At 40.6% G+C, this 12,583-nt stretch overlaps 1 protein-coding gene across 1 annotated transcript; it reads right to left on the bottom strand.

The window, feature by feature from the left end:
- Positions 1-325: 325 nt before the first annotated feature.
- Positions 326-2,173, bottom strand: LOC140238621 (lysosomal proton-coupled steroid conjugate and bile acid symporter SLC46A3-like). Its single transcript, XM_072318522.1, has 2 exons — positions 1,352-2,173; positions 326-382 (listed from the first exon to the last, which is right to left on the bottom strand). The coding sequence occupies exons 1-2, from the start codon at positions 2,171-2,173 to the stop codon at positions 326-328; spliced, it is 879 nt and encodes a 292-aa protein (XP_072174623.1).
- Positions 2,174-12,583: the final 10,410 nt, after the last annotated feature.

Raw genomic sequence — 12,583 nt, 5'->3', positions numbered from 1 at the left:
CACACACATTACTTATGCTGTTTGTACATATACTCAGCTGTCGAATTAGCTCGACAAAAATTCGGGCTGATTCTCTTCGGGCTGATGTGAATAAGAAATGAAAAAGCGCGCTAACTCGCAATCGCGAAAAATTTCTCGAGCTTGGATTTTTATCGGGCTGATGTGAAAACGCCTAATGAGACATGAGTCAATTGTCTTCCTACGAGCGCAGATCCAGTTTGCCACATGCCCCAAATACTTTAGAGTGGCGGCATCGAACCTGGCTTCAAAGGAAATACGACAGTGTTGTGACACCATTCTCTTGAACCTCCTTTATAATGGAACTTTACGCACCAATGAAGGCAAGCTGGGTTGTGTTTTCTGCCAGGGCAAAGGTGACCAGCTGGGCGATAAACGAGACGAGTCCGAAATGAATCAACCAGTGCTCGGAAAAACACTTCAGTAGAGGTTTGGTAACTATAGTTGCAACTTGAATAGGAAAATGTGTTAATGTATGATCATAGAAACGGTGGGTGCCATACAAAATATCAGTAATATATGCTGCATGATATAGTAAGCGAAAGTTAATTAAAACTATTCAATCAGTTTTAAATTGCATGACGACAACATGTTACTATAGTATACTATGACATTTTTTTTCTTTGGTCAAATGTATTAACCCTCAAACGTTGTTTGTGAAATTCGTGTTTATCGTTGGAGTAAGACACTGCGCATTTAATTTTGTTTACATTAATTTGGTCAAAATAAGCCCCCCAAAATATAGAATCAGAATAGCCATACATTGTTTTAGCAAGAGAAACAAAATAAACATAATATACAATAGTTGTGTACATAATCACTTTGTGGTATGTTGACGAAGCAAGAGAGGTACCCCCCCCCCCCCCGAAAACACACGCACGCACGCACACACGTACTGCAATCGTGAAAGCTATCTTATGGAGCATCACTTACGGAGAGAGGTAATATCGTCATGCCAAATATCGAAAACAGATGACTCGGGAAAAATATAGCGCAATCGGTACATACTAATACCTATGCCTATATACCCTCTGTTCGGTGGAGTTTTTCTCTATTTTGTCTTGTTCTATTTTTTTCGCTACTAGGTTAAGCATGTATTAACGTATACTAAAGTCTTGTGGGTGATCACAAACCTCTCTAGCCATTGATAGCTGGAACCATAATTGTGATAATAAGGTAATATCAAAACGTATAGAATTAAGTTCTTACTTGCTGCAGGAACCAGAGCAACACTGGCATTATAGCATCCCACAAAAATGGCTGTCCAACAGAAAGGTTTTCCCAGACCATAAATCACGACGACGTCAAAAATGCTGTCTCCTACAAAACGCACGAGACAGATGATGACGATCAGTATGACGACGTTAGTCCTCTTGCGCCTCTCGAAGCGTGTGCAGAATCCAGCCAGACTATCAAGGGACTTCTGAAGGATAGTACCTATTCGGAGGGGCTCGCGCTTAGGTACTGTCTCCAAGACCAATCCTGGCCATGTTGTGTAGGCAAGGTTGATGGCAGCCAATATTGTTGGGAACGCGAAGGAGACAGGAAAATTATTAGAGTAACCGAGAATCAAACCTCCAAGCGTTTGACCGCAACCCCAACCCGCCTCATACATAAGTGAGAGAACGACCATCCTCTGTGTCCTAGACTTTCCTACGGAAGAGTCAGCAACATAAGCCAGAGATACTGTTATGACACCTTCTACATCCCCACCCAACCCAAGCACAGCGGCCCCAAGGAGAGTTAAGGACAAGGGTAGACCAAAGAGCGCTACCAGGAGGAAGATGAGAGGAGCAATGAGATGGCATACTACGCCTATGACTAGGATCGGCTTTCGGCCGGTGAAACTCGAGGCAGCTACCAGGAATGTCGCAGTTACAACGGGTGGAAGACCGGAGAGGACTGCAATCCATGTGTTCCACCAGGCTGTCTCGGATTGTATCTGTTTTTCGAGATGATCCGTGACGTTCCCATCAGAACACGTACCGTTTCGGTTATAGTGATTGATCGAGTAATTATAATGTTGTGCTAGATTATCTTGCGCGTACAATGTTCTGAGGGTGGAGAGGGCTCCTTGGACTGCCGCTATCAGGAAGTTGATTGGTTCTGTCGCCACGAAGCGTGCCCTGCTGATGTGCTCTACTGTTTCCCCCATTTTATGATGTTGTTGCAGAGTAAAACACCAGCTATTCTGTTAATGACAGAATGAATATAGAATCGGAAACATTTTTATTCTCATTTTACGATTTGTCGGTAACTCACCACGAAACCAATTTCGTTAATTGTATTTGTGCGAGTGTGTCATGATGATTATTATAAACTATAGACTATCGGTAAGAGAATTGGTTTCATAAGCTATCCTTTTTATTCTGCCCCCGACTTAAATATTGATAAAGAACCTATTGATAGCAAATGATGATTAGAGTAATAGTGATAATAATAATAATAATAACAATTTGTACTAAATGATTAACTTTTGTTATACTTTGAGCTTGTTTCCCTTACTGTTGAATAGAAAAAAAATGAGTTGGAATTACAATAGGACAACGCAAGGCTGGTCTAAAAACATACGTTTGAACTCTTTCCTTAAAGATAATAAAAAGTTTTGGTACCTCAAAAGTGTCCCTGAATTTCCTTGTCTTGGTTTGTGTTTCAGGTTAAAGTACGTTGTCTGTGAGAATTACTCGCCCCAAAGTGCTCTCATGTCTTAGTAATCATACCAAAACTTTTTATTATCTTTAACGCTATTTTTACAATATTGGTCGAGCACTAACCTGTTGAATAAAAGTATGTATTCTTGGTAGTCTGTACAGTCCTGTGACAGCTTTCACTGCGTCTAACTTAAACCCTTGCGGCTGGGTCTGGTAGATATCGACAGGTAATGTTATCGAGTGTAATAAGGCCCACGTATTTGAAGAGTTCACGGTGATTGTCTGATTGTGAACACGGCTTAACGGGTGCAGGCATTTGGCTGCAATGGAGCGCCAAGTGGAAGCTGTTTCGGTCCAACGACTTTACATTGTATGTAGGACTCCTGCGATATCTCATGACTGCCAACGTTATATTGACCCCCCCCCCCCTCCCTTTCGCGGACTTTTTTTTTGTTTTGTTGTTGTTGTTGTTGTTGTTTTAACTTTTAAGCCATTACACTTATTCTTTGATTAACCATCAATACATTTCGCGATTCTGAAAAAAAAAAAAGCTGCTAATGCATGGCCACAGTGGAACTGGCAAGTGTGATAGTCGCGGTTCTGAGGAGCTGCTGCTGCACATGCATCTCAAAAAATGGGGACAAATTATTCACCCCGAAGTCTCTGGAACCAAGGAGGTGAGATGTCTCACCTCCCTGCTGGAACACGGTCGCCGTTGAGGCGTTTAGGGTAGGTCGCCATGAGTCTCCGAAAGGTTCCGGAGACGTCGCGGACATGTAGGCCTACATTAGTCTCCTCGACTCGGCCCCATCTTAATATAGTAATAAACGATCCGACGCGCCGTCGATGGGATTTCGATTTGTTTTTTGGTGAGAAGGTCACATTCGGCGGCAAGTCTGAGATGCTTCGTCCATCACTCGGGTTTTCCGCCGACAGAAACGACTATTTTAGTGATCGGTGGACTGTCGGTTGTTTTAAGTGCGAGTTAAAATGTTGCCATCGATCGGCGAAGAAAGCCCTGGCGGCACCCATCGCCGACTTTGGCGTGGAATCGCAGATAGATAGACGAAACACCGCCAATTAGTCATTGTTCCCCAGCCGATTACAGCATTTCGGCGATACATCTAAGACCCTGCGGTGATCAGTCAACGACTAGCCGCCGGCGCGTAGCAGATATATCGGGGGCATGTCAATGACTATGAAGATGCAAAATGGGGTATGAGTGACATTGCGTGATATGTTATCATTATACGTATAACCTTTTTCACATGGTCCAGAAAGCAGTCGCACAAAGCACATGTAATTGACGATACATCGGCGACGTGCCGGCGGCTAGTCTTTGACTCGGCCCGGGGACAATTAACTGTAATCGGCCGCTTATCATCGACATCGTTTATCTCCGATTTCATTGACTCGGCTGGGGACCATTCACTAATTGTCGACATATCGTCGTTTTATCTCCGACTGAACGCCGACACATACCCCCCCCCCCCCCGGCCCCATCGATGATAGTCAAAGAAAACCGTTGGAAGGACGTCGGTTGTTGTTGTGTTTTGTGTGTGTGTGTGTGAATGCTCGATAGAACACGAGTTGCTGGATCCCCCGACATCGGATCGCAACGTCAATCTCGCAGACAGCTATGAGAGGTATCGTTACCGCCGATTTTTATCTGAACCCAGCTTGAGGAGACGTCACAGGGGCAACGGAGAGATGCTTCCGATAACGCATTAATACAGGTCATTGGATTTAAACAGCGACTGATGCGAGGCGGTGTTTTGCACCGGTCTAGCATCAGTCGAGGCTTAGTAAAACATAGTTCTGGTAAGGGTTTGAGAAACCGTCTTGTAACAATTCATATCTGCTTGCAATATATCGAAAGAGGCTATACCAAGAAATTTACATGGCTTACGCGATTTGCCGGAATGATGAGTTGTTTTGGAGTATTTTGAGATCAATTATAAAACAATTATAAAAGTCGGTATACCGACTTTCATTCCAGAAGGATACAAAAGTCGGTATACCGAGTATTATTCCATAATGATACGGTTGAATTCGGCCAAAGGGACAACTCGCAGTAATTTTGAAATGATGAAAGGTCGAAATCGAACTGACGGTATCGGTTCGTAAGCCTTTTTGCAAATCAACTCAAGAAATTATGAACGAATTTTAATTAAAATCTCTGAATCAAGAGTGATAATGACTTATGCCCCAGTCACACAGTGCTTTACGATGGCTTACGTCCGCCGCGGATAGATACGGATGAGTGAACGCAGGGGGACGCAATGTGGACGCAGGCATCCGCAGGGACGTATGTAGACGTAATTGTCCGTAACTCGTCCGTAAAGAAACGCAAAATGACGGCGCCAAGCCTGCGAAATTTTGAAATGTTCAAAATTTCGCAGAGGGATTCTACGGATGCAGACTTACGCAAGTAACCGCAACCAAAAGTAATTATCCGTAACTGAATGTAACTATCCGTAGCCTGGACGCAGACCATCCGCAAAATATTTTACCTCCCGTCCGTTTGCGTTCATTTACGTCCACCGTAAGTATCCGAAAGTAACCGCAAGTTAACGTATCTCAACACTTTCGTCCGCTTACGGATATTTTCGGACAGTTACGGATGCTGCGGACGATTACGTCCTTCGACGTTTTCCATTTCCATGGGAACACAGAGACTCGTGGGAAGCCACACAACTCGTGTTGCCAAACTGCAGTGCATTTACCTGAAGGAATGCTACAGCACAGTCGGAGCAGTGGAGAGGCAGAACCGCATGGTCAAAATTATGAAATTTCTCCCACAAATGGTCATTTTAGGTGGCATCAATATACTCATGACATCGGTTGACCCTTGGTGCTGAACTTTTTTTCTTGGACTCTTTGAATGTATATTTTTCGAAAAGGCAATATTTTGGGTAGGGGATGGGGTGACAGCATTTCTGGCCGGGAAAGGTGTGGGACAGCGATAGCTATATAAAATGAGAACGAATTAAGTATTTCTCTATTGTCTTACCCACTTTACGCTCCATGGAATGTGTATTACATTTTGTATATATATATATATATATATATATATATATATATATATATATATATGTATATATATATATATGTATGTGTATATATATATATATATATATATATATATATATATTGTACTTGGGTGTGGGAGGGGTGTTTCATTTCATTTCATTTCATTTCATTTCATTTATTTCATTCTTTCTTTCTTTTCGGCAAACATAACACGAAATGAATCAGAAGATATAACATAGGCATGTATTCGACTTTACATGGTAGATAATAGTTAACAAACACAAAATTAAACATGTATACCGGCAAGATACAAAGTTATGTCTGGAGAAAAAAAAATGAAATAATTGAGAGGTCCGCTGAAAAGCATGCTTGTAAATTGTGGACCACTCAAAGGATTCTTCATGTGAACATATTTGTTTATAAAGACACGATAGAAAAAAAAAACAGGACAGAACAAGACAGGAGAATCACACATTACATGACTTGACAGAAGAGTATACCATTGAAAGTGATAAAGCACAAAAGAATAATGGAAAGAAAGGAAAGAAAGAAAAAGAAACATGAAAGGAAAAGCCAACACGCTGAACATCGGGATGGAAAGAGAGAATTGAGTTGCTTCAGAGCTCGAGCAGCTGAGCAAAGTTTGTACAAATAAGACAATGTAAAAAAAAAATACACAATGATGAATGAAATGATTGACGAATGAAATGATTGACGATGAACCGTTAGGTTGTAGAGACCAGGTAAGTAATAAATAGTATATTATCTTAGTATGAATTCAACAAAAAAAGTTTCAACTTACGTTTAAACGAATTCAAAGATAAAGAGTTTTTATATCTCAGCTTAAAGAATTCCAGAATCTAGGGCCAGTGTAAATAAATGTATTTTGCGCCAATAAGGTTCTCAGAAGGGGTAAATGAAACTCATTAGACCGCCTGGTGGATTAATTATGAAAAAATTGATTTCTTGGAAACATTGAATTAAAAATACTGGGAAGTGCATTTGTGTTATAATTAAACATAAACTGACCCAGCTGAAAGAAAAAGAAATCTTTAATTTTTAAAATCTTATATTTCACGAATAATGGATCTGCATGGGAACGTGCTGAAACGCCACAAATACGAAGTGCCTTCTTTTGTAATAACAATAGTTTATCTAATAAAGTTTGATGGGCAGTACCCCATGCTAAAATTCAATAAAGATAAGGTAATATTAATAGAAAAATACAACGTCAACAAAGAAGACAACGGGATATGAGATTTAAGTCTATTAATGATACCAATATTACGCGAAATTATTTTTTACTAATATTAATAGTATGAGGCTTCCACGAAAGTTTATCGTCCACTGTAATACCGAGAAACTTTATGTGAGTTACACGTTCTAAATGAACGTCATCAAAAAAGATATCTGTGCGTAAAACTTCTATACACCCAGTAAATAACATAATACTTTGTTTTCTGAAGATTTAGTGATGATTCATTGGCTCTTATCCATTGAGTCACTTTTTTTAATTCAGAATTGACAGTATGGACAAGGGTAAATGGATTTTGGTTGGAGAAAAAAATATATATCAATCATCGGCAAAAAGTATAAAAGAAAGTATGTCGGATGATCTGCAAAAATCATTAATGTAAATGATGAAAAGTAAAGGTCCTAATATAAGTTTTTGAAGTGTTTGAAAGTCTTGATGTCTTTTTATTCTGGAAATTTAATAAGCATTGCTTTAGTATAAAAATCTCCTTAACATAACCCAATAAGTCATGAATATCGCTGCACAACGACAGCGTAACCACAGTTTGTCTATTCCATGACTGTCAGTAATAATTTTCTTACTCTAATGTTTAACTTATCGATCTATATCGTATTATATTTGTGGTGTAATTATGTTATGTATTCTTTACATTCATGAAGTTTATTCATATTTGAGTTGCACAAATAAAATTTGAACCTCAACTTCAAAATTTCATATATCTTTTATTACTGTAAAGCAAATTAAAGGATTACGAATTTGTACGTAATTCAATTTCAGTTTTCCCCAGTGTACAATGTAAGACAGTCCAATATGTAATAACCTTGTTGTCATAATACACTGACTTAGCAGGGATCGTCACAGAAAACCATACTGTCCATAATTATTTATAACAATCTGTAACTATCCGTAACTATCCGAAAATATCCGCAACTCTCCGCAAGTGTTCAGAACTATTATGTGCCAATTCGCAAGAATATCCGCAAGTGGACGCAAGTACTCGCATCTGGTCGTATTTGTCCGTATCGCCCGCATTTTTTTCCGTATGTTTTGAACAAATTTTCTGGTGACGGCAAGGGATGCGCGGGGGTCCGCAGAAAAAATGACCTTTTTTGGACGTAACGTCGGATGCAGAGCATTATGTGACTGGGGCCTAAAGGGATGGATTGTTAAATTTTGGTAGTGATCCGGATGACTGTTTCGATCCTCCCGCCCCCCCCCCCCCAAAAAAAAAAGGAGAGATAAATAAATAAGTAAATGTCATTTTATACAGGATTATTTTTATTCTTTTTCTATTGGCATATCGGGGGCATCGTGAACAGGAGATGGAGCGCTTGCCTTCGCGAGCCATGGCGGTACATTGGGCAAAAGGCAGGGATGGCTGGTCGTCAGTGAGTGTATGTTTACTGCCAATGAATGTAATGCAGATTTCTGCGTGCGGGACCATTTGAGTAGGATGAAAATCACAGTGTGGGTGGAAATGAGTGAGATTTCCAGTCTCCGAGTGCTTTTTGTCCAGATCCTATGAATTTAACCCACGTGACAAAGCTTTGTGAGCAAGTATGATGTAATTTAGTTGTTGGTTTCAACTGATTTTGATTTTTATTAGTTCTAATGTGTCATCATTATATGAAAAGAAGCTGAAGTGCAAATGCATCAAACTCAGGCCACCAGTCTGCCTCAACAGAAGCTCCCAAGAAGAAACTGTGATCATCTGCTAGAGCCCAGGATCTTCCATCAGCATGGTCAAGGGACATTCTGCCCCTGTTTGTGTAATTTGTAAGCAGAGTAAGTTTGTATAACGTAGCACGGCCAGAAAAAGAAAATTAGAACAGTTGACAGCATGTACAACAATATTTGTTGCAGAACATTAATCAAAGCTGCAGAACAAAATGAAAGCGAGGAACTACATAGAGACATAAGAGGCAGGGACTGTGTTGCTATAGAAGTTGAAGTATCACCGTTCATGCTACAGGTCTTATGCAAGGTGCCTGTATGTCACACCTGCTAGGAATGTTGAGAGATATTACAGTATTGGTAGTTCTTCACCAAATTTTGTGAAGTTGTGAAGGAGAGGATTGTGCATCAGAAAGAGATCATGAGACTTGCCAAACTGAATGTCATGTTCATTTAAGAAGTGAAAAGAACAGATGGTGTAGACATTTAAAGCAGAATACTGAAAGAAAAGCTAATATTGTTGGATTATATACCCATTTCAAGCTTAGAGCATGATAAACACAGCGGCCTTTAATTCATCCATTTAGAAAATTGCGTTTTGGAGAACGGCTGCTTAGAAAAATTGTATTCTGAATCATGTTCAATCGGAAGATCCATGGTTATTTTGGGGGCGTGTCCATGACGTCATAGGCTGAAGGGCAAACCCGGAAGTATCACACAACAGCCTGAGCTTACTTATGTATGCTCCCGATGAGAGCGAGATGTCGAGGCTCGTACCCCGAAATCCTAAGACATTTTTTATCAGAATGTCAAAAAAAAAAATGAAATAAAAATTGTTTTCTACTTCAAGTCTCGTGTAAAATCATACATTTCCTCGTAAAATAAAGTCTGTTACGTGTTATTTAGGCCACGAATACAGAAGTTGTCAGGCCTAGTGCCTGTAGTGGGTGCTTCGTAGTCGATCAAACGCTGTTAGTACGCTGCATGCGCTACTTACAGCGACTGGGCTGTGTATAGTGAAATACTACACTATTACAGCCAAGCGTTGTTATGGGCCGAAAGCCAAAAATGCGACACAATAATGTAGAAACGCTAAGAAATTCATCTTAATTCACCTAAGATTTAGAAGAAGATGTCGATTAATCACAAGATTTTATCGCGAAAAATGTTCGAAATGTTCATATTAGACCTTTTACTGTACAGAACAATACCAAATTTGTGCCTCATTTGCCGATTTTCTCTTTAACGTTAGTTTGCTCGGTACAAATGTGTAAAGTTGTTGTGGTGTATCGTGAAAGACGTCGATTATTCCATGACGAAAATCGTCCGGAATTATAATGCGATTTTTACAAAGCGCTACAGTAAAAAGATAACTTTTCGTAGAAGGGTTAATTTGCAGTCTATTATTCCAAAAATTAGAGTGAATAATTGGATCTATTTTTTTCGTCGCCCGTGGTAGCTATAGGCCTAAGTATATATTTTTTAAACCGACCGCCCGTTTTCCCATTGAAAAGAACGTAAATCCAGTGAATGGGCAAATAGGCCGGTGTTAACAATAATTACGTGTATTACTAATGAGGATTTTCTTCAATTCTTCTTCCTCCCGTTTCCTAAAGTTATTTACATGTATCCCCCTATTTTTTTCTTGATTTGTCGGCCAATGTCGTCATCGCACAGCCCATCCCAGTTTAGCTTGGACGAGCTGCTACAGGGATTATCATTTCAAGGTTCAACGTTGTATTCATGTGCGAATGTTCCAGCGTCCTGCGCCCCGGCCCACGCGTATTTTTGATTTTATACGCGAGAAAGCCATTGAGGGAGAGGGTGGTCGATCTTCGATGAGTAGGGCCTAGAATCTACATAGGCCTATAGTAACAAAGGTCAGTGTACGATCTTTCATAGTAAGTCTACTGTAGGTCTAGTAGACTTACTATCAAAGATCGTACACTGACCTTTGTTACTATACAATCCACTCTTCTTAACGTTACATACGGCCGGGCTGCGAAGTTGAGACTGCGTGAAGGATAATATACACAGCCCAGTCGCTGCACAGCTGCGTCTGGTCGGGCTAGGCCCTAGTAAGTTAAGGATATTATAAATTAATGATAGAAAGACCTAGGCCTACTGTACTGAGATGACACTGAGTCATGAGCGATATTACGAAGGTAATGTGTCTCACATTTACATCAAAGCTCATCACACAGCCGAAATATTGACATGGATTTCTATTTTCAAAACGTAGCTAGAATTATAACGGTAGACCCAAGTTAGTACAGCGACCAGCCCGAACGCGAAGCCACAGTGTATCCCAATGGAGCGCCCTACACCCTAGGCTAGAGGGCCCCGCCGTGTTCGGGCTATAAGCGTTAGACCCTGAAGTTATAGACCTAATAAGTTAGAGTATTAGACCCTACTCATTTAACATTATTAGGGCTACTGCCGCTCTGAAGTACGAGTTCAAGTCAGCACTAAGCTCGATTCATTTTCAGTTCAGAATAAAAACAAATCTCACCAATCTAAATTTTGAAGTCTATCTGGCATTGATCCTGCGTCACCGGCATTGTCCCCTGGCCTGACGTGTGGCAAGGGCTCGTACTGCCAATCTCCAGGAAGTCCGTCCAATTCAACCGGCCCGCCCTGGGCCTTCCCCTAGCTCGCCCGCAGCGTCTCCCTCCAGCGCCCCGCCGTGCGGCTCGTCATCAACATCTATTTCTCCACCAACTTCACCAGGGTCATCATCACTAGTTTCATCATGGCTATCATTACTAGTGTCAGTTGTATTACTCAGTTCATCATCGCTTCCACATTCAAATTCCACCAAGAAATCATCCTGATCATCACTGACCTTGACGTACGATGTCATTATCGAAAAACAAACTTTCAAAACTCCTTTTTTTTTTAATGAGAATACCGGGTATCTACAACAACTTGTATAATACAATGCATGCATTCTTGCGGCGCGCGCGTGCGGCGCTCGAGACCTTGCGCGATTCCCTTCCCCCCATTACGTCATCGGCAAAGCCTCGAAATTTACGCTGTGACCTAGATTTCAGGGGGGTGACAGGTGTAAATCTTCAATATCCTCTAACTCCACTTCAAAAATGCCATTTTAAACGATGTAAACGACCAATTGTTCTATGTGTCCCACTCTTTGACTTCATATATAATATAATATCTTCAGTATTCCCCTTTAAGGCTACAGACCATTTAACTTGAAGACTCGTCTGCGCAGTGTTTTTCCACAGCTCTGTTTCATGCAGCCTTGTCATCGTAGTCAAGGTGAAATAGTAAATGTAATAGATGTTCCAACGCAGGAACTAGTAGAAGAAGAGAACTGTCATGCGAGAAACACTCCTTCCTTCATCAACTGCTGAGGAATTATCATCATCGGATGAGGTCCCAAGAGAATCTCAGCATAGACAAAGTGGTGTACCCTTGAAGGACTCGTTCATCTCGGCCCAAACTTTGAGGGCTGCAATAGACAATGTGTCCACAGAAAGTCTTCCTTGGCCTCCACATGACGAACATCTGATGGTAACTGCAGCAAAATACATTATTCCAGTTCAATATGTACAATTTTCTGGCATGGGAGTTTGGTGCATCATGTGAAAATAAAATCTCCAAACATGTGGAAATAGAGGACCTGTGCATACAATATTTTTTTGCACACGTAAAAACTGGTTGTAACAATACTGTTCTAGAGGAGAATGAAAAATACAGTGTCACCTAGACTAATGACAGTATTGATAGGGATGGAGAAGCTTTCACTGTGCTTGATGTTTTGCATGAATATGATGGCTTATTCAGAAGAACCCTGTGTATAATGACCAAGCATAATGCTCATTTAGAATGAATGATATTCTTTGCACAGATCTGAGCAGTTGTGTAAATTATGTCTGTATAATAGCGGTATCGTTCTAACAGAAAATGAAGAATAGAATCATCTTGAGTG

The sequence above is a fragment of the Diadema setosum genome, chromosome 15 (genome assembly GCF_964275005.1).
Source record: "Diadema setosum chromosome 15, eeDiaSeto1, whole genome shotgun sequence".
Classification (NCBI taxonomy): domain Eukaryota; kingdom Metazoa; phylum Echinodermata; class Echinoidea; order Diadematoida; family Diadematidae; genus Diadema; species Diadema setosum.
This window is presented reverse-complemented; position numbering and strand designations above follow the sequence as displayed.

Excerpts from the sequence above, each read along its gene's own strand:
- LOC140238621 (XM_072318522.1), bottom strand. The coding sequence starts at position 2,173 with ATGGGGGAAACAGTAGAGCACATCAGCAGGGCACGCTTCGTGGCGACA. Across the intron at positions 383-1,351 it reads TGATCGTCATCATCTGTCTC|CTGGTCACCTTTGCCCTGGC; the intron begins GTGCGTTTTGTA and ends TTTATCGCCCAG.